The sequence below is a fragment of the Typopeltis vanoorti genome, chromosome 5, assembly GCF_054136105.1.
Source record: "Typopeltis vanoorti isolate ZY-2024b chromosome 5, IOZ_Tvanoo_1.0, whole genome shotgun sequence".
Lineage (NCBI taxonomy): Eukaryota > Metazoa > Arthropoda > Arachnida > Uropygi > Thelyphonidae > Typopeltis > Typopeltis vanoorti.
Window position 1 is genome coordinate 27257552 of NC_143553.1, and position 23169 is coordinate 27280720.

At 37.4% G+C, this 23169-nt stretch overlaps 1 protein-coding gene and 1 non-coding gene across 3 annotated transcripts in view; one reads left to right on the forward strand and one right to left on the reverse strand.

Annotated features, from left to right (window-relative positions):
• LOC150106272 (actin-binding LIM protein 2-like) overlaps positions 1 to 23169 on the reverse strand; it is a 614582-nt gene that overhangs the window by 343284 nt on the left and 248129 nt on the right. For both annotated transcript variants that reach the window (XM_090392297.1, XM_090392298.1), the window contains exon 8: positions 5289 to 5392. In XM_090392297.1, coding sequence (XP_090248423.1) covers positions 5289 to 5392 — 104 coding nt within the window. The remainder of the gene's footprint in view (positions 1 to 5288; positions 5393 to 23169) is intronic.
• On the forward strand, positions 274 to 345 carry TRNAE-UUC (transfer RNA glutamic acid (anticodon UUC)). The gene has a single exon. It is a non-coding gene; the product is annotated as a tRNA-Glu (tRNA).

The following is a 23169-nucleotide window of genomic DNA, read 5'->3' on the forward strand; positions in this document are numbered from 1 at the left end:
TTCGTCGTCGAACTTCCGTACCAGTTTTAAATTCTTGTTCTCCATCCACCTCTTCACTCAATTCTTTTGTCGTTTTAGAACTTCTTTAAAATTTGTATCTGATCGATACTCTTGTAGGAATATTTCTAAGTTTTCGATAGATTCTAAAGCAAGTGTAATGTTCATATTTTTGTCTTGAAGCATTTTACTCACAGGGTTTATTCTGTTAAGTAAATCATTCCCAGTTATAAGAGAGCAAATAAATTTGTAGTCCTTTATTTTAGCACATTTTAATCCCATGTGGTTTAGTGGCTAGGATACCTGGCTTTCACCCAGGAGGCCCGGGTTCGATTCCCGGCATGGGAATTTTTCTTGGCAATTTGAAGAGCTCCTGATTCAGATACATTTTACTAGGAATAATTAAGTATATATGCGTAATTGTTTAAGTAAGAGCAGCTGTAAATGTTGTACGCTACCACCGATATTATTAGTGTGTTTTTTTTTTCTTGCCTAAACTAAATATGAAATCGTTATTATTAGACCTAGTAACCTGCAGAAAAAAAAAAATGGCGGCGGCATTGTCATTCCATGATTTTAATTTAGATTTCAGTCGTTTCGTTAAGTGTGAGGTCTGTTGTATGTATTCCTTCGATTACATAAATGATTTGTGGATGTTTAGTGCGGATGGAAGAAGGGTGTGTGCGAAGTGTGACCTGAACGAGGAATTGATGGATGCGAATATGAAATTGATGACAGAAAGTGCTAGTACCGATTGTGTCGCGAGTGCACGTTTGAAAGAGAAGGATGGTGAGAAAGACAGGCGAAAAAATGTTAAAAATCAGGAAAAAAGAAAAAGAGCGATTTGACAACTGTAACGGATGTTAAAAGGGACGAAAGTGAGGCGGAAAGAAACAAAATTGAGAGAATGAATGAAAGTAGAAATGGCGTGATGCAGAAATCGCAAGTAAAAAAAATCGAAAGAATGAATGATGGCGAAAGTTAGACGCATGTTGGAACGAAAGTACTGAACCAAAGAAAGATATGTGAGAGTGAAAGTGAGAAGAATGATAGTGAAAGTTGGACGTATGTTAGTCCGAAAGTACAGAAACAAAGAAAGATATGTGAGAGTGAAAGTTAGAAGAATGATAGTGAAAGTTGGGCGTATGTTGGACCGAAAGTACGGAAACAAAGAAGGTTGAATAAGAGGGAAAGTGAGAAGAGGGGGTCGAGAGTTAGAAAGTTAGAAAGATTTAATGATAGAGAGAATGTGTCGCGAGGTTTGGAAGGTGAATTGGATTGGATGAAGCAAGAAATGAAATGGATGCGGAATGAAATTAAGAGAATTCAGGTCAAAACTATTAAAATAAATTATGATGGCATGAAAGAGTTAATTTCTACTTTCATTCGTTCTCTCAATTTCATTTGTTTCTGCCACTCTCGTCTCACTTTCGTCCCTTTTAACATCCGTTACGGTTTTCAAATCGCTCTTTTTCTTTTTTCCTGATTTTTTAACATTTTTTTGCCTCTCTTTCTCACCATCCTTCTCTTTCAAACGTGCACACACGACACAATCGTTACTAACACTTTCTGTCATCAATTTCATATTTGCATTCATCAATTCCTCCTTCAAGTCACACTTCGCACACACCCTTCTTCCATCTGCACTAAACATCCACAAATCATTTATGTAATTGAAGGAATACATATAACTGACCTCACACTTAACGAAACGACTGAAATCTAAATTAAAATCATGGAATGACAATGCCGCCGCCATTTTTTTTTTTTTTTTCCCTGCAGGTTACTAGGTCTAATAATGATTTCGTAATTAAGTTTAGGCAAGAAAAATCCCCCACACTAATAATACCGGTAGTGCACAACGTTTACAGCCGCTCTTACTCAAACAGTTACGCATATATAATTAATTATTCCTAGATTCACTTATCTGAATCAGGAGCTCTTCTTAGGTACGACCACAGCGCTTGGCTCACTAGTTTGAGCGAGGGATATGGGAATAAAAAGGCATTAGCGGTTTTTTTTTTTTTTTTATTAATGAATTTCAGTGATTACAATGCTCTATTACTGTTAAATAAAATTTATTTTTATGTATGCATATAAACTGTTTTGTACTTTTAACAAAGATTTTTCACAAAAATTTTTCATGGAAACTTATTTTATGGGGGCGCTGAAAAAAGTTTTGCGCAAGGGTGCCTCCTACCCATGGCACAGCACTGTGCGTGTGTGTGTGTGTGTGTGTGTGTGTGTGTGTGTGTGTGTGTGTGTGTGTGTGTGTGTGTGTGTGTGTGTGTGTGTGTGTGTGTAATCATTGAAGGTGGTATTCAATGTGTTAGGCATTGTGCAGAACCAACAGCTGATACTGCCATACAGCATTGTCAGCAATATGCAATTGAGCTGTTGAAAGTTTCACACATGATGTGTGATTTTGTCTTTCAAATCTGCCAAGGAAAGAACTTTGTCCTTGATACACTATGCTTTTGAGTTAACTCCAAAGGCAAAAGTCAAAAAGGTTAAGGTCTGGTAAATGCAGTGGCTATTTCATAGAAAATGTGGATTTCGACAATTATTGTACCAAAATTACTCATTATCTGTGAAATGTTGGTGCAGTAATTGTTGACCAAATCCTATGTAGGAAGGTGCTCTAACCTGATTCAACACTGTTATATTCAGAAACCCTTTTTGATGCAGTTGCGAGATGACAAAATTGCTCAACATGTCCTGATAATAAACCAGATTTGGTCAGACGCCTGGTTTATACCACCCTATGGCTCAAGCAGTATGCAAAATTCACTATCTTCTTGCTCACAGCAGCATATTTCCCCTATAAGTCATCTTTCAACTAATTACTTTTTGTTGTTGAAATTGCTTCTTCTAGGGTACCCACCAAGTTTGAGGGTATTTTGATTATTGGTTCTCTCTACAGATTGCTCTGAATAGGGATACTTTAATTTGAAACACCCTGCATATACAGGGTGTTCGGGATAAATTTGACTGTTTCGTAAGGAAAAAGAAAATCTTCTTTGTATCTATTAAATTTAATGAATTGACAAAAAAACATTACAGGCAGAGTTAATTACAATACTATCAACAAGATTTACTCAAAATAACCACCATTAGCATCGATCACAGCTTCAATTCTGCTTCGGAACCTCGAACAAGCTGATGCTACAGTCTCCCTGGGAAGGGCCGCAAAAACTGTTTTAATTTTATCCATTAACTGGGCTTTTGTATTACTGGAAGTGCGATTGGTGTCTTTTTCAACTGCGCCCCATACAAAATAATCCATGGGGTTAAGGTCTGGGGAGTTTGGAGGCCAAACATTTGGACTGGTGAAGTCGTAGAAATTTTCAGACAACCATTTTTGACTTTTCCCAGAGGTGTGGCAAGGGGCCGAATCCTGCTGCCATACATACGGCCTACCATTGGCTACCCTTGTTATCCAGGGCTTGACTACAGTTAGCAACTCCACGAACAAAGCCCGAATTCCAATGCCAGGGTTCTTCAACACCTGTTCCTGCAGATTTGCGAGGAATTCTGCTGTACGAACGCAATCAGATCGTCTGCTAGGGATCTTTCTTCTTGCTACATCCTCGTAGTCACCATTGCAAGTCTCTAGTTCATGCCTGATTGTTTTTACTGTATTCAGGGAGCATTGGGCAGCAGTCGTAATATCCTTATTTTGATGGCGGGCACGAATCATCATGATACAAGTTATTCTCTTCCATGATTCAGGTGGGTTCCAGCTATCCATCCTTTCTGACATCTTGTATATGAATGAAGAAGGGTCCAAACTTTTAAATGAAGAGAAGTGTGTGTTAATACATGTAACTTACGGAAAAATATAATTAATTATAAATATGTCAAATTTATCCCGAACACCCTGTATATATATATATATATATATATATATCAACTGATATGTACATATCAACTATACATATCAACTGATATGTACTCTCAGGAGGTGTACAGGATAAATTATGATAGTACTACATGTAAAGGTTACGCTATTACTAACTGCTGATCAATAATTATCTTCCAAATTAATCTGTTATCTGTCAAGTGATTTTACATTGTGGTTTAAGTCAATAAGAACACATTTTTGTTGGCTCAATCCCAAACTGCCAGCCCATCTTTGTTCATTCAGTATCCAGGTAAATACCTAACAGGATGCACCACAAGAAGCTGAGGATTGAACATTAGGTCAGAAACATAAATCAATTTTCTACATTCCTTAAATGGCTACGTGGAGTCTCCTCCCGGTTATACAGCTTTGACCCTTAAGAGGTGTGTGTGTGTGTGTGTGTGTGTGTGTGCACGCGCGTGCGTGCACCTCTCAATGTTAGGAAGAGTCTAAATCCCCTTCTTACTGTACATGCTGCTAATGCAGTAAAAAAAATCATAACAGGAGAGCACTCCATAATCCAACTGTTATATAATCACCTTGTTGCATATAAACTGTCAAGATATGCCTTGCTAAAATTAGGTATTATGCTTAAAATTATATGGTGCACTGAATCATCATCATCATCAAATTCCTGACATGTACCCTCAAGGGGTATACAGGATGTTATAATAGTACTACAGGAAGAACTTTCATCATTACTAACTTCCTATCAATAATTTTCCTTATTTAACTGGGCGACAACCCATCTGGCATGAAATTCTGTCATGTTGTACCATCATTTTACTTGTGGTTAAAGCTAATAATACAGTTTGGTCGGCTAAATCCCAAATTGCTAACCAATCCTCATGCGTTCAGTATCCAGGTAGATAACGAACAGGGTGGACCATGAGAAAGTGAGGATTGGACATTAAGTCAGAAGCCCTGGCCTCTGACAGGTTCTCTGCATTTCTTTAAAGGCTATGCGGAAGTCTTCTCTTAGTTATACAGTTTTGAACCTTGAGCACCCCCTGTATCTTATTCATTTAATTTGCAAATTAATATCTTAAATTATTATTAATATTAATATTAATGTCACATAATAATAATAATATAAATATTATTGTTATTATGTGACACCTCCAAGGAGTCCAAAGACTCAGAGGAGGCACCTACTCTACAACTGTCTCTACTACTCAATCCACCAACCACAGCGAACCATCTACTGCCCACCACCACTAGTATTTTCTCAGACAACCACAAACATCTATGGTACTCTGAATATGTTACATAATTCCTAAATATTCAAAAACAAAGCTAGTCAAATTACAATCTACAATAACTACTATATAGTTGCCAAAAAACTTACCAAAAAGAGATGCAAATAGAAATTAAAATAAAAACTTACATTGTGTGCATCAATAAAACCATCTTTCTTGAAGTCATCTACATCCCCATCTTCAATTTTATTATCTGGGCTAGGTCCACATCTTGGATGCCATATTGCACCACCTATATAATTACCCATAAACTAAATTCAAAGATTCAATTTACTTAGAATGTGGAGTTAACTTTAATGCTTATAACATACAGAATAGCTCAGGTGTTGGCAATTATTCATTTAATAATGTAACCTTATTAACTGTATTTTCCATTCCTCTTTTTCTTTTGAGACTTCTTATACCTTATATAACCAATATCTTAAATACTGATTTCCTTACCATTCTCTCAAGTGGAATGAAAAGAATCTAATAACTTTCAATCCTATTATTCCTATCACCAGTCAAGTTCAATTTTCTTTTCTTAGGTTGACTTTCTCAAATCTAGCCTGTCTTAGCACAAACAACTCACATATACAGCTTTTTCTCAGCCTCAAACTTGGCACCCTCTTTGATTCAAAACACTAATTCATACTTGTACAACTCCTAACAGTTTATAAATCCCAAATCCACTTGATCTTAGAATTATGTTCTAACATTTGTGGTAGTGTACTAAAACATTCCTAAGAATTCTTGATGGTATGCAGAAGAAGATAACTCTTTCCTCCAACTGCTTCCTCACATATACAGCTCCACTAAAATGGTGGCCACTGCCATTCATCTACTTTCATGTAATCATATAAGTACATGAGAAGCTGCAGAAAAACATCTATATACAGTTCAGCACAAAACTCATTGCATTGTGCCAATTTTTCATCCTCTTCTTTTATTCCATCTCATGGCATTCTTTAGATCAGACTACCCCATATACTGTTTTGGTATTGTAGTGCATACAGACTCCATGGGCAATGTTCAACAAAACAATCATCCATAATGCACCCCATGATTTCACCAATAGCAGCTGCCCAATATCCTTTTACATTGAACTGCTGACTCACAAAACCTACTATGCCCAGTAATCTTTATTCTATCTACCTCATTTCTGTGGAATAATCTTCCCCAAGAAGAAGTATTCCTCAAGAACTACAACTCCCAGCTCACTCATAGCAATTATATATATATATATATATATATATATATATATATATATATATATATATATATATAGAGAGAGAGAGAGAGAGAGAGAGAGAGAGAGAGAGAGAGAGAGAGAGAGAGAGAGAGAGAGAGTTAATAGAAGAATTAATAGAATTAATTTCTATTATTTATAAATATTAATATAATAAATATAATATATTATATTATATTAATTTAATTAATAGAATTAATAATAAACAGAAGAATTAAGAACCATTCTAGCAGGAAAAAAAGGAAGAAAAAGTCTCAATCTCAGGAAAAGAATCTACTACTTGATCAACGGGCTTGAATCCCAGCAGTAGTGTAACTATCCCTAAAGTAAGTGAGGATCACTCCGCCAACAAAATAAATCATAAAATAATGAGCACCTCAGTAAACTTTCTCTCACTAAATGCTAGAGGATGTGCAATACCACTGTGAAATAGGCTCGTCCTTACAGCATATCCTTGTCCACTGGCCAGAAATAATTATGCTACAGGGAACTAACCTCCATTCCACCAGCAAAGCTTCAGATCAGCAATGGAAGAACTGGCCTTATACCATGCACCACTGTCCTGCCATACAATTTCATGGATCAGGAGTCAGCACTGGAATTCATAAGAAAATAATCCTAAAATTAGGAATCATGAATAACTTTCCTGGGTGTGCAATATATGCACTCATTACAACTCAGGCAGGAAAGAAAATACATATTATTAATGTACACATACCACAAACGAACAGCTTGCTGTGTAGTAATACAGTTTATCCCAAACCATCTCAGCAAAGTCAATGACCACCTCATACTGGCAGAGCATTTCAACTGCGCTCTAGATCCTGCAATGGACAGAGAACAATGCCGAGAACATCAAAACTCACTAGCTCAACTTCTTCAGGATGTAATCAATGACTACGAGCTGACTGATATCTTTAGACACCTGTACCCACCTGAAAAAGAGTTTTCCTGGAAGGTCAAAGGTGGTCCTACCAGAGCCCTAGACCATCCACAGCTCAATAAGTACTATGTATCCATGCACACAATACCCTTTGTAAGGAGTGTCAACATACCATCCATCTCATGCATCAGACCATGATTCCATCCTTCTAAGCATTTGCCTTCATGGACACACCGGACACAAAGGAGGAGCATATTGGATATTGAATAACAGTCTACTACAGGATACAGAATATCTCAGAACCTCAAAAACTATACTGCAACTCTCATCAGAGACATGCCTACTTCCCAATCAATTTCCAAGTGGTGGCCACTCGTTAAAGCCAATGTGAGGGTATTTACCCAAAAGTACAGTTACCAGAGAAATTTGAATAAACATTCAGTCCTAAAAAAAAATCTGCAACAACAACAGCAAAAACACATCATCTGGAATCTGAGGAATAACAGTCCCTAGAAGCCACCATACACTCACACCTAGAACACTCTGCAAGAGGAGCACTAATAAGAGCATGATACAGATACATTAACTTTGCAGATGCACACACAAAGTATTTCTTTTCACTGGAAAACCAACAACAAGAGAGCACCACTATATCTGCTATAACAACAGATAGTGGAAACATCATAGAAAATCATGAAGAAATTCTTTTATATACCTTGCAGTACTACAAAAATTTATGCCAAGCTAACTCAACATCCATGGATGCCACTGATATAATTCTCTCCAATGTGAAAAGACTCTCACCAGCTATGCAGCATAAGACAGAACTCCCCATCATGCTACACGATTTGACAACTGCCTGCACTTCCTTACCTAAAGATAAATCTCCTGGCATAGATGTGCTCACCACTGAATATTAACATTCCTTCTGGGAACAGCTTGAACCTATCCTCTACAGGTATATCTTGAAGCCAATATCAATGGCTTCCCACTCAATATAACAACATCTGTTATTAAGTTCATTCCATAAAAAGGAGATATGACAAAATTAGGAAACTGGCAACCCATCTCCATCATAAACACTGACTATAATAATATCAAAAGCCTTAGCCAACAAACTTAAACCCACTCTGAACAAAATAATAGATAGGCATTAGAGCTATTCCATCCTTGTCGATCTATCCACGAAAACTTACACCTCATAAGGGATCTCATTAAATATTAATAAAAAAAATATATATATTTTTTTTATTTCAATAATTTGTGTAACAGTAACCCGATCCAAGGCATTGTCAAGAATAAAGAGATTAAGGTAAATAAACAAATAATTTAATCAAGAACACTGAATATCAAACAAGCATTCAAATATTTTGACTGTGCCAGAGGATATAGTCATAAAGGTTAAGGTGTTGGAAAAGTTAATTAAGGGCTGAATTTTGCAAGGGGTGAACAGGAACATAATACTTTATAGGAAGAAGAGGGAAATATGGCTTTATTAATGATAAGTCTTACCTTAGATAAAGTTAGACGAAGGAATTATCTATGCCGTAAAATTTCTAGGTAAACTGCCTAATAAATGACTGCTAGATATCAAAGGAGGGAGAGAGAGAGAGAGCATGTTAGTCAAAGTTTAAAAAAAAAAAATGTACATTTGATGTACGTAGATGCCGTATGGTCACTCATGTACCTCACAGAGTTTTGGGAGTGAAGTCTTCTGCTAGAATAAATGGTAGGGTCGCAGATTCCCTTTCCACACAGACTTAGTAGGACAATCACAAACATCCATGCCCATGGTGGGTTTTGAACCCACACCTCTTGGCTGGAGAGCAGATATGCTAAGATATTTTCAGGTGCAAACTTTGTCTCACACTTGGATAAAGGATTAAACAAAATTTATTATAGTCTAACCAAGTGAAAAATAAACTTTCAACATCTTTCTCTAAATCCAGAGTAATTTAATAAAGAGGTGGCACACCTTTTGGCAACTCCTATAGGTAAAGATGACCTCGCTATTGCTTCGCCTGGTATCTCCACTTCTGGGCCTGGCTCCCACTGAAGAGATCTCAATAAAGGTCGAAACTGGTCTGGGTAGTGGCCCTTCCCTTAATCTATAACATTATACATATCCGCAAGGGGATGTGTTTTGCATTATGGGAGATACTGAGATAGGAGTGATGTTAGCTTGGTCCGCCTTTGCTATGAGTTGCCTGGTGTTGTACTAACTTACCCCAGTCCTGAAGATATTTTCAGGTTCAAACTTGGTTTGCTCACACTTGGATAAAGGACTAAACTAAATTTATTATATGCTAACGACTCAGCCAACTAGGCTGGCTGGTAATAGTAAATAACTTTAATAAAATTAGCACAGATATTTCATGATGAAATAGTGCAGTATTATAAGAGCGCAATTAAAAGAAACAAGATACAGGGTAAATACAATGACCACCTAATCAATAACAGCAAGTGCTGCTTCTAAAACACGGATCACATCAAATATCTAACAAAGCATTTTTGTTAGATATTTGATGTGACATATTTCTTTCCGATTTAAATTATGCCAATGTAATTGAGCTTCAGAACTTTCTTTTAATAGATGTTTATATTTAAAACCTTCTATAGAGGAGGCAAGCCACCTTATTCCAAATGATACCATGTTTTTTAATCCCATGGGGTGCAAGACCAGACTTATGAAGTTCAAGGTACAATGTATTATGAAGTTTAATGTTCAATGATCAATTTGGTGTAAAGTGGAAATAGAAATAATCAGTCATTCATTTATAGAAAATGAATGACTGGTTACTCTTATCCTCTGTGAAATGTCAACACAATAATTGCTGAAGCGGACACAATTTGGTGTAAAGTAGATGACAAACGATATCAAACAGGAACTGCAGTTGTAAAAGAGATCATGGAAGAGATATAAGGAGAGGGGTGGAGGATAGGCACGAAGAATATAAGATGCAGGCCAGGAGAGTGACCAGAATGGTGAGGAAGGCAAAACTGGAATATGAGAAGAGATTTGCACTAAGATCCAAAGATAATCCTAGGGAATTTTTTAACTATGTGGCCAGTAGGCAGAGAAACGATTATGGAAGAATGACACTGCAGGATAAAAATGAGAATAACTGATGCAGAGGATATAGTAGAGTTGTTCAATTAGCACTTTATTGGAGTATTTCATCCTGGAGGAGGTTTTAATACTAGAGGGATAGGGCAGGTTCAGGGTTTAGAGGTGCAAGAGGAGAGTGTGTTCCAAATACTGAGTACTCTGGATGCCAGTAAAGCTGTTGGATTGGATGGTATTTCACCATGGGTTTTGAGAGAATGTGCTAAAGAACTGACAGCTCCGTTGACCCTGGCTTTTCAATAAAAGTCTGGCTGGGGAAAACGTACCCAAGGAATGGAAGGAAGGTAAGATAGTGCCACTGCATAAGGGCAGTAGCAGACTGGAAGGGTCTAATTATAGGCCTGTGCATTGCTCAGATGAGGGTAATGTTATCTGTAAAAATCAACATGGATTTGTTAAGGGGCACTCTTCCTTTAGTAATATGATTGCCTTTTATAATAACGTAACAAGAGCAGTTGATGAGGGAAAGGCATATACTGCCATTTTTTTGGATTTTGCAAAGGCGTTTGACAGGGTACCACATGATAAGCTGATATTTAAGTTGCAGCACATGGATTTAAATGTCGGTTTAGTCAAATGGATTCGGAATTGGCTGACTGATAGGTATCAGCGAGTTGATATTGTCAATGTATTGCAAGGGGACAGTCAGCTGTTTGCAGATGATGTGAAGCTGGGAAAGGTTATCAGTAATAGTGCTGATGTGGCAGCCCTGCAAGAGGATTTGAATAAACTAGACAGATTGGCAAATGGGATAAACTGACTGTGGAAAGAGTATAGAGGCAGATAACAAAGATGGTTTCAGGACTGTACAATATGAGTTATGAGGATCGACAGGGAATGTGGACTGCAGAATTTGGTGGATAGAAGAAGGAGAGGTGATATGATCGAGACTTTTAAACTGTTGAGAGGCAGTTAAAGGGTAGATATTGGAGAGTTCACTTGGTGGAATGGTAGGAAGGAGCGATGACAAGAGGCCATCCCTAGAAGTTATGAAAGGAGGCTGTGTGCAAAAGGGTGAGAAGTGGTTTCTTCACGTGGAGGGTGGTTGAACCTTGGAATACATTGCCTGAGAAAGTGGTTGGAGCGGGAATGGTAAATGGGTTCAAAGAGTGGTATGATAAACTTTGTGTTTCCTAAAAACAACCTCTACGATGAGTCTTTTGACTCCATGGAGGCATGGAAAATAATAATAATAATAATAATTACTTCAAAAAATTGCTAAATGAAACAATCAATGACAGTACAATGTTACAAAAGATTCAACATGCATGCAATGTTGAATATCCATACTTGAAGTAGGAAAAACCATCACAAGCCCGAAATGTGGAAAGGAAGTGGGAGTAGATGATATTTAGCCAGAAATTCTAAATTATGGAGGTATAAAAGTCTTACAATGGCCTAGTTCAGATTGCCTGGACAGAGGGACGAATTCCAGATGATTGGAGCACAGCTCTCATAGTATTGTTATGTCTTGTTCTCCCTGTAATTTATTATTTATTTTTGTTATTCACTTATCTTATCTTATTTTCAGCTCTTCCATTGCCGACAAATTTATATTCTTTAAGTTGACTGCGCCCGCCGGCAACTGAAGTCTGAGACACAATTTTAAACTACTGGAAACAATATGGGGATCAAGAGGTTTCCAGTCGTGGTCCCCCTTAGTTGCTAATGGATTCCCCCTACTAATTATGCATGGTCCGAATTTTAACAAGTGGTAACTCAATTCTCAGAACAATGACAGACTCATGAGGTTTAAATTAAAGAAGTACATTTATTTAGACAAAACACATATATACACTTTAGTCAGAAATTTCAATTCTAAGGAGCCTGAACTTCCCCCCCTCTTAATTTTACATACCAAAAAATATTTCCTCTAAAATCTTATAGTATCAATCTTACACTTTTCTTTGTATAACTATATTCAGGCTCGGTTAATTTCTACTGAGTTGCTCAGTTCTCATTCATGGGAATAACAACACATATACATAGATTCATTCTACAATCTTAGTGTGGAACATATTGGACGTACTCCGTCTTGCTAAATTCACACGAGACAATATTTTCTCTTATATTCTGGCTTTATCCTCCCCCAAATTTCAATTAATATTTAAGTTCAAATTTAATACAATAATAACAATGTTTCTTCTAACATAAACAGTCCGAAGCCTTGGTTCCCAGCTCAGCTTAAGCTTAGGGTGTTACTTGCTCTTTAGACGTAGACAGAATGTCCAAAAGATTACAGTTCTTTAGATATAAAGTAGAAGTAGACTATATGGAGTTCCTTAATGTTCTGTTTCTTATTCCTTCTTTGGTTATTAGTTAATCTAATATGAAAACTTGCGTCTTACCGTTCTTGCTTTTCTGGTAGTTATTAGGACTTCCTTAACTAGATCTTCGGGTTTTCTCACCGTATATTTCTTATGGCGTCTACGACACACCTATTCTTTTCAAAAGAGTTTCACCTCTTCGCTGTTTTATATGTTGGCATGGCTAACCAACGGCTCTTTCTGGCAGCATTCCTTCAACGTGGCTACACTCAACGCGGCACCGTACAGCAACGGAAAATGTCGCTGGGCACAGCGGCAAGCTTCACAGCTATCCAGCACTTGGAATCAGGAACCAGGAACAGAAAAACGAGAACGATTGAATTCGGCGCCAAAACCTATATACCTCATGTGAGTGCCCTCTCTTGGTGGCTACATCACGCACATAGCGGCGGCCGATTGGTCACCGCAGCTCCAAACTGTTTTTAACATGGCTCAATACATGTATTATCTTATATACATTTTCAGCATTTATACAAATCATTTCTCTGTTAAATAATTCACAAACATTACATATTTCAATTATGGGGGTTCTCAAAATTTACTTAATATCTACAAGAGTGTTTAGCCACGGTTCTGGCTTACCAAGATGCACATTTTCTTCTGGTAGGCATAAGCATGTCCATATCCATGGCTTTTAACGTTACCTTATGTTGGGTCGGAAATAGGATAACTCATTAAAAGTGAGTTGGCACCTTTTCCGACGACACAACAAAGCCCCCCCCACCTTATCTAAAATTTTACTTTAATGAAGTTATAGGAAAATTTTCTCTGTTAGCAACATCCCCTCCTTTCTCTGGGAAAGGTTTGACCTCTTTGCCTACTCCAAAACATGTATCTGAGTATTTATCACTAGTCTGGTCTTTATTTTCTGCCTTTTCACAAGTATTAGTCATCTCTTTTTCCGTGACAAGATCATCATGTATTTCGTTGATCCTAAATTTGTCCTTTCTATTTGGATCTTTTTCAGTGCACTGAGGATTGTCGTGCAAAGGCTTGTCCTATCTCTTTCTATTTCTATGGCTCTGATTGGCATTGTTTGGATCCTTTGTTCAAAGAAACTTAATCTCCCGTTTGGGGTAGTCGCAGGAGAATCCATTCTTCCACAGAAAATCCTCCCTAAAATTAGCCGCATGTGGGGGATGGAGTTCTTTGGTAAAATCAAAAAGTTCTGCCATGCATAGAGTCCAAACTCAGGTAGTCCCACCTTCACCCTCACTACTTTAGTAGCGTGTATTGGGAAGGGGGATACCCCTAAAATCCAAACCGACTTCCTCAAATGCTTGATTCTCCTCTTTACACAAGGCCCAAGTTAATTTATGTGTTTTTCCGATATTATGGAGGCTTGGGAGCCAGTGTCAATTAGTGCCTCAAAATTCTTTCTGAAGATTCTTCCTTTTACTTTCATTCCGAGGAAATTTTCATTGCCCTGTCCCCCTTTTTTTTTTGTGGGTAATTTAGCACACGTGAGCGATGTTGCCTCTGGTCGGTATCTGGTTCTCCGATCTTTTTGTGCTATAAAGCAATCACGGGCAATATGCCCCAACTTGTTGCAGTTGAAACACCTGGGAATTTCTAGGCGGTAGTTTTTTTCACTCTCTTTCTCTGAGGACAAAAAGGTTTCATTTCTACAGTTTGCAGACATTTCTTGCAGCTTCTTCATCATGTGATCCATTTTCTCCAGCATAGGTTGCTGTAGTATTTCAACCTCGTCGCAAACAATTTTCTTTACTTTTTCTTCTTGCAAAGAGGTGAGCATTTGATTTTTGGCCGGATCAATTGTTAACTGATTGATCACGGCATCAAGACGTTCCATGAGTGGTCGTTGTATCTTCTCTACCTCTTCCCTGACTATTGATCGTACTCCATCGGAATTACTACCACTTACTGCAACACTGTAAATTGACTCAGAGTTGCTTTCCTTGTAGTCCTTTAATACCCCTTTTTGTTTCTCTCTTTCTTCTGTTTCGTCCCTCACAGGGTTTGGATTCTTGTCAGTGTGTTTGTTTTCTCTATTAGCATTAATGTGACGGACAGAGGTTCTGGGATAAATGTCTCCCAACAATTGTTCCCTTTCAAGGACAGCATCATAGCATTCCTTTAAATTTTGTATCGTTTTTCCAAATGCAGTCTCCTTTAGCTCCTGCCTCAAACCAATTCTAAATATCTGGAATACAGTCCATTCCAGATGTCGTTTTTCTTCATCAGGGACACATAATGTGTTTGCAAATGTGATCATCCTATTGTGATAGTCAGAGACACTTTCATTTTCCTTTTGGGTTATAACTCTGGAGCTTCCATAGGTTAGGCCCTACTTTTTTGTCTTAGAAAACTGGGAGGTTAGAATTTATTTAAACCTCTGGTATTCCAAAGTTTCCTTTAATAAGGGTGAGGAGCAGAGAAAGCTTTTTGCTCTTCCAACCAGTTGACTGCGAAGCAGTATGAGTAACTGGAAGTCACTCCATCACCCTATCTTTCTAAGCTCCTCTATATAGTCAAGATATGCCCCCACATCATCAGATTCTTCACCAGAGAACTGAGGGAAGATTTGTTGGGGGGTTTATGGTTTTAAAGAACTCTGGGTCGCTCATCTCGGTTATATTAGGTAGGGACATACTTACCCTCTTAGATTAACACTTTATTCTTAACTCAAAATTTCACTACTATACTTTCATGTTGGAGGCTTAATGGATTTTTTACAACACTCAAAAAGAATTAAAATAGAATTTAATACTTCCTATATTTCGTCCTAGTCACTAGGACATCTACGGGGATTACAAAAACAATGCACGCATTGTTTTTGTAATATATAGAAAACCCACACACACAGGCAGATACATTCACAAACTCTCCCACCACCACCCCTCACAACAATATGGCATCATCAAAACTCTTACTAAGAGAGCCCACAATCTTTGTTCCAGTGGAACCAGCCTTACTACTGAGCTTAACCACATACACAACACTTTCCTCTCCAATGGCTACAGCGAACAAAGTATCAAAATAATAATCAGTTCCTCCCCCATTCCCCGTCCTTCTCGTCAACAAGATTTTAAAAATGCCATCACCATACCCTACATCCGTGGCACATCAGAAAAAATAGCCAAGATACTAAAAAAGTACAACCTACACAGAGCATATAAGCCCTACCGCAAACTTGCTACCCTTATCCGTTCTACGAAAGATCGGCTTGCTGACTGGAGTTTACAAAGTACTATGTTCCTGTAAGCTGGCGTACTTTGGACAGACAGGCAGATCAGCATCCATCCACCTGGAGGAACACAAGTTTTACATCTGTAAACACAACTATGGCCATTCAGGCTTGGCTGACCATGTTTTGGACACCACCCACAGAGTATCATAGAAGAAAACCACCATGCTCCACCACAGCAAATTTAAGAAAGAGAGACTTTTCTTAGCAGCAGCTCTCAAAAACCAACCAAATCTCATTAAATATGGTTGCATTAAGCTTCCGAAGATTTGGGAAACACTCATCACCAGAGTTCCCACCTTACATTCCAGGCCACCTACTACTGCCCTTAGAGGGCGCTCTACCTAGATAGGACTTTAGTGTCACCCACGTGGTTGCGCTTAGTATTGTTTGTTATTTGTGCATATGTTACATTAATTGTTTTAGTAATCCCCGTAGATGTCCTAGTGACTAGGACGAAATATAGGAAGTATTAAATTCTATTTTAATTCTTTTTGAGTGTTGTAAAAAATCCATTAAGCCTCCAACATGATGTCCTCACAGCACTTAAGCCTCTACACACGTACTATACTTTCAATTCTTAAATGCACCATTGTTACGTCTTCGTCTTCCCCTTTATTTTATTTTATTATTATTTTATTCACTTATCTCATCTATTTTCAGCTCTTATACAAATCACTTCTCAGTTAAATAATTCACAAACATTATCTATTTCAATTATGGGGGTTCTCAAAATTTACTTAATATCTACAAGAGTGTTTAACCACAGTTCTGGCTTAGTAAGATGCACATTTTCTTCTGGTAGGCATAAGCATGTCCATATCCATGGCTTTTAAGGTTACCTTATGTTGGGTCGGAAATAGGATAACTCATTAAAAGTGAGTTGGCACTTTTTCCGACACAACAGTATCCATATATAAAAACTGAAATAAAACTGAATGTGAGAATATAGAGGTATTTCTCTACTGAGTATTCTTGGTAAGATTTACGTAAGTAGACTTGAGAAAAGAAACGGATCACACGGATTGTAGAAGAAAAGCTCGGTGAAGAACAAGCTCGATTCAGGCCAAATAGACAATGTCAGGATCACATTTTCACTTTATGACAAATAGTTGAGGTATAGGCATATAACAAGATCTGTATTTAAATTTTGTGGATCTGGAAAACGCATATAACAAGGTGCCAAGAGAGAAGCTATTCAAAACGCTATAGTCATATGCTGTCAGTGAGCATTATATAAAGAAATACTTAGTCTTTATTTGAGTTGTAAGTCAGCAGTTAGAATTGAAGGAAGTACAGGAAGATGGTTAAATGTTAAATCTGGTGTCAGACAAGGATGTACATTATCCCCTCTGTTATTCATTATCTATATGGATCACATTATGAAGGAAAGTGGTATTAAACCTGATATCAAAATTGGAGATGTTAATCTCAGCTCGGTGTTTTATGCGGACAATGTTATACTTCTAAATAAATTCGCTACAAGTCTGCAAAATCCCATGACTATATTATTATTATTATTATTATTATTATTATTATTATTATTATTTCCCAAGACCTCATGGAGTCAAAGACTCATCTGGGAGGTCCTTTTATCACAAACACATCTCTTCATACTGTGTCTTAAACACACTCAAACTCTTTCCAGACACCACACTCTCAGGCAAGGCATTCCAATCATTCACAACTCTGCACGAAAAAAACCTGCTTTTCACTCCCCTACTCACACCCTCTTTATACAGTTTCCAGGGATGACCTCTGGTTCTTCCCTGATCTCCCACTATTCTCTGTAGAACTTCTTCACCATTGATCTTATAACAACCGCTTACCAACTTGTAGGTCTCTATCATATCTCCCCTCTTCCTTCTCTCCACCAGACTCTGCAAATTACATCTTCTCAATCTTTCCTCATACTCAACATTCCAGAGGTCAGAAATTACCTTAGTCCATCGCCTTTGGACCCTTTCCAACATCTCTTCAACCATCTGAAAACCCAGTGACCAAATCTGGGCACAATAGTCCATGTGTGGCCTAATCAAAGCCTTATACAATGGAACAAGTATCTCCCTACTTCAACACGTCAGTGTTCTCTGCATCATTCCCAGAAGTCTTTGTGTTGTCTTCACAATTTTGGCGATGTGTCTCCTAAATTTTAGATCCTTATCCACTATCAACCCCAGATCTCTTATTTCCTCTACCTCCAACAATATATTCTCACCAAGTATAAATTCTGCATCCCATCTTTGTTTTCCAAATTTTAAAACCTTACATTTTACAACATTGAACTCACATCCCCATTTGCTTGCCCAATCATTCAAATTATTCAAGCCTTCTTGCAAGGCCACAACATCTTCACTACTCTTTATGGTTCATCCCAACTTTGCATCATCTGCAAACAACTGAATATCTCCATCCAAATCTTCGCCAATATCATTAATATACAAGTTAAATAGTAATGGCCCTAAAACAGACCCCTGAGGCACTCCACTAGTGACTTTCCTTTTCCTGGATATCGCACCACCATACACAACTTGTTGATACCTATCAGATAGCCAGTCTCCAATCCAATGCACTAATCTAATATCCAACACCATCTGCTCTAGTTTGACTGTCAACTTATCATGAGGTACTCTATCAAAAGTCTTTGCGAAATCCAAGTATATTACAGTGTATCCTTCTCCTCTGTACAAGGAAGCAGTCACTTTATTGTAATAAGTACGTAGATTACTAAAACATGACCTCCCTTTAGCAACTCCATGCTGTTCATCAAAGATTATACCATTGTTGTCAACCCAACTCTGGATCCTAGTTCTCACAAGCTTCTCCAACAACTTAACCACAACACCTGACACACAGATAGGCCTATAGTTTGATGCTTGAGTTCGATCACCTCCTTTATGAAGTGGCACAATCTTGTCCTCCTTCCACTCTTTAGGAACTTGACCAAGTGCAAGACTTGTATTAAAAACATATGTCACGACAGGTGTCAACTCTCTGGCACATTCCTTCAGAATACGTGGTGATAGATTATCAAGTCTCACAGCCTTATTTACATCTAGTTTACTCAACTCCCCAAACACCTCTTGCTCACTTACAGTCAGTCTCTCCTCCCCATCATCAACTTCTCTCAATCTCTCCATGAAGTCACATTCTCAAGATTGAAAGATCTTTATAAACTGCTCATTAAGTATCTTCACCACACATTCTGCAACAGCTGTCTTTATACCATTTCCTACAATCAATGTCATCCCTCCATAATCATTCTTTCTTTTGCAGGCTACATATCGAAAGAACTCCCTAGGATTCTTTTTGGCTTCATTAGCTAACTGCTGTTCATACCTCTCTTTAGCTACTCTCACCGACCAAGTCACCCTCCTTACCTGATCTTTGTAGACCTCATGAAATTGGTTACTTCCACTTCTCTTATGCTGCCTCCACAATGCCCTTTTTCTCTGTATTGCATGCTTAATCTCTTTATTCATCCATCTCACACCTACCTTATTTAACCTTCTCACTCTTGGAATACATTTAGACATTGCATCTACTAAACAGTTTTTGAAAATACCCCAAGCTGCATTGATCTCTTTTCCAGCTAACTCCTCATTCCATGCTACACCTGCAAGCAGTCTCCTGAGCTCCTCATAATCACCCCCCCCTTGTAGTTCCACATATACCCTTTTTTCCTATATTGAATAACTGTTGTAATAGATATCGTATGAAGGTCAGCAATAACAAGACAAAGACAATGAAAATAGGCAGAAGCATTAAAAATATCAACTGCATTGTGAATGGAGAACCTATAAAACAAGTAAAACAGTTCAGCTATTTAGGCACAATGTTTAATGAAGATGGTAAATTAAATATGGAAATAGACAACAGAATCAATAAAGCTGGTATGGTAGGAAGTCAATTGAATAAATTTATATGGAATAAGAGAGAAATTAGTCAAAACACTAAATTAGCTGTATACAAGACAGTGTTCAAACCAATTTTAACTTATGGACCCGAGAACTGGGTCTTAAGCAAAACACTTGACAAAGACTAGAGACCGCAGATATGAGAGTCCTGAGAGAGATTAGGGGAATGAACAGATGGCATCAACGGCAATATCATATTAAAAACGAGGATATTATGAAAGAACTTGACATTATCAGCATCCAGAAATGGGTTAACAGAGCTAATCTCAGGGTAATATGGTCACTTAAACAGAATGGGAGAGGAAAGATTAGAAAAACAAGTGTTCTCTCCCAAGCTGTCAGGAAAAAGACCCAGAGAAGACCAAGATATAGGTGGATTGATACCGTAAAAAGTGCCTCAGAAGATAAAAATATAAGAACTGATAATGTTGGAGTATTGAGAAGTAACAGACTGTTTTGGAAGAAAATTGTAGATAGGAAGTTAGTAATAATGTAAATTTTCCATGTAGTACTATGATATCCTGTACACCCTTTGAGGGTACATGGCAGGAATTTGATGATGATGATGATGTAAATAAGATAAACATGTTTAACTTTTATCATGTTGGCTGTCTGGAGATTTTCAGTTGTTAAGTGAAGATGCAAAGTTGTGAGGAATTATAAATAGCATTCTGATGTTAATTCCCTTCAGGAAGATTCGAATAGACTTTTGACTTAGTAAAGGGAGTGGGGTTGCAGTTTTAATATCAATAAGTGCAAGGTGTTTCATTTTTGAGTGTAGAAATACAAGGCTGTGTGCTATATCAACAGTGCTATACTGCAGCAAGTGGATGAGATTAGAGATTTGGGAGTGATAGCTTACAGTAGACTGAAGTTTAGAGGGCATATTGCTAGTGTTGCAAAGGCTGCACGTCGTATTGCTGCTATGATAAGAAGCAATCTAACATGTAGGGATAAGGAAGTAGTTTTGCAACTGTATTTAAGCACTGGTCAGACTACAGGTGGACTATTGTGCTCAAATATAGTCACATGGTTTTCAGTGCGATGTTTAGACATTGGAACGGGTCCAGAGACGAATGACTGAGATAATATTAGGACCATGGAATGCTGGCTACAGAGAGAGAGGTTGAAAAAATGTGGATTGCAGAGTTTAGTGGATAGGAGGAAAAGAGGTATAAGCAAGTTAGAGGAGTTTATCAGATTAATCCAGATTATTGTTATTACTATTATTCGACACCTCAAATGAGTCCACAGACTAAGTGAGGGAGGGCACCTACTCCACAACTGTTTCCACCACTCAATCCACCAACTACAACTACCACACTAATGCCATCTACCACCCATCACCACTAGTATTTCCACAGACAATCACAAACATCCATGCCCATATAAAAAGAGTAGAAGGCAATAGAGGAAAAACTAGACTTCATCCCTTTAAGTTATGTAAGAGTGTGGTGAAGTGGGTTGTGAGGAGTAGACTTTTTACATGGAGAATCATCAATGAATGGAACACATTACCAGAATGTGTTGTTAATGAAAAAAGAATGTTAAGGATTTTAAGATTCAGTATGATAAATATCTTGTTGAATGAACCTCCCACAATGAGTCTGCCAACTTCATGGAGGGTGCAGTAATAATAATAATAATATACAGTGGTATCTCGCTAATCCAAACCTCTTTAGTCTGAACCCTCCAGTAATCCGAACTGGGGTTTGAAAGAAAAAAGTTTCATTTATTACGTATTATTATTTTGTGTATTATTATTTTTATTTAATAATTATTATTTTAACTATTATTCTTTATTTCATTATTATTACAGTAGAGTATTTTTTTCACGTTGTCGATTATACGGTTATACTGTAGGTCTATTTTGATTTATTGTGTGTTCACGTTTGCTTGGGAAGCCGTTGAACCTGAAGCAATTCGAGCGTCATGGAAAAAACTGTGGCCTTCTAGAATTTACCAAGATAACTAGGGTGATACACAAAAAGAGGAAATTCAAATCATGCATCATTTGGTTAAAAATATAAATCCAGATGTTGAAATTTCACAAATAAATGTTACGGAATGGAAAAAGAGTAACACATAAAGAGGCAGTTGACAGTTTTAATATGTGTATAGAATGGGATAAGTAGAATGATAAGCCATTCCACAAAATTTTATTGCTAATGCAGCTCCGAGAAGAAGCATTCGAAAAAAGTTTAGCTTCCAAGAAGCAAAAGAAAATCAGTGATTTTTTTACAAAGAAATAAAAAAAAACTTTTTTGTGTTATTTTGTGAAACTTTTTTTTATGGGTTGTGTACAAGAAAGTAATATTTTTTGCACAAATTAAGTTATGTACTGATAGCTTTTTTATTGCAGTTTTATTAAATCAGAATCCTCAACAATACAGGTACATACAAACTAAATTTTTTATTAAAATAAACTTGTGTACTGTATTCTTTTTTAAGTTTACATTGCAGTATAGTAGCTTTTTTTTCTATCAGATACTACATTTATTTACAGAATTAAATTGATGTACCATTCGAAGCTGATTATTTTTGTCTTAAACGCTAGTTATTGTTCTCTCTTGGGCAAAAATTCGCTAATCCGAACTTTTCATTAATCCGAACCAGCACGGTTTTTATTAGTTCAGATTATTATTATTATTATTATTATTATTATTATTATTATTAAACAAGACCTCATGGAGTCAAAGACTCATCTAGGAGGTCCTTTTATCTCACACACATCTCATTATACCGGGTCTTAAACACATTCAAACTCCTTGCAGACACCACACTCTCAGGCAAGGCATTCCAATCATTCACAACACTGCACGAAAAAAACCTGCCTCTCACTCCCCTACTCACACCCACTTTATACAGTTTCCAGGGATGACCTCTGGTTCTCCCCTGATCTCCCACTATTCTCTGCAGAACTTCTCCACCATTGATCCTATAGCAACCCCTTACCAACTTGTAGGTCTCTATCATATCTCCCCTCTTCCTTCTCTCCACTAGTCTCTGCAAATTACATCTTTTCAATCTTTCCTCATACTCGACATTCCAGAGGTCAGAAACTACCTTAGTCAAAATTAGCGAGATACCACTGTATTTGATATGATTCCTCTATGTGCAGTGCTTGCTGTTATTGGTTAAGCAATTCTTCACCAATAACAGCAATTGTACAACCAATAACAGCAATCTCAGTAATTGTACTGAGACTGTAATGCAAGAAAAGAAGGGACTAGTAATTTGCTAGTGATGATGGACAGGATGTTGATTATTTTTAATGGTAGAGATGAGAACACAGACTGATAAGAAAATAACTATTTAT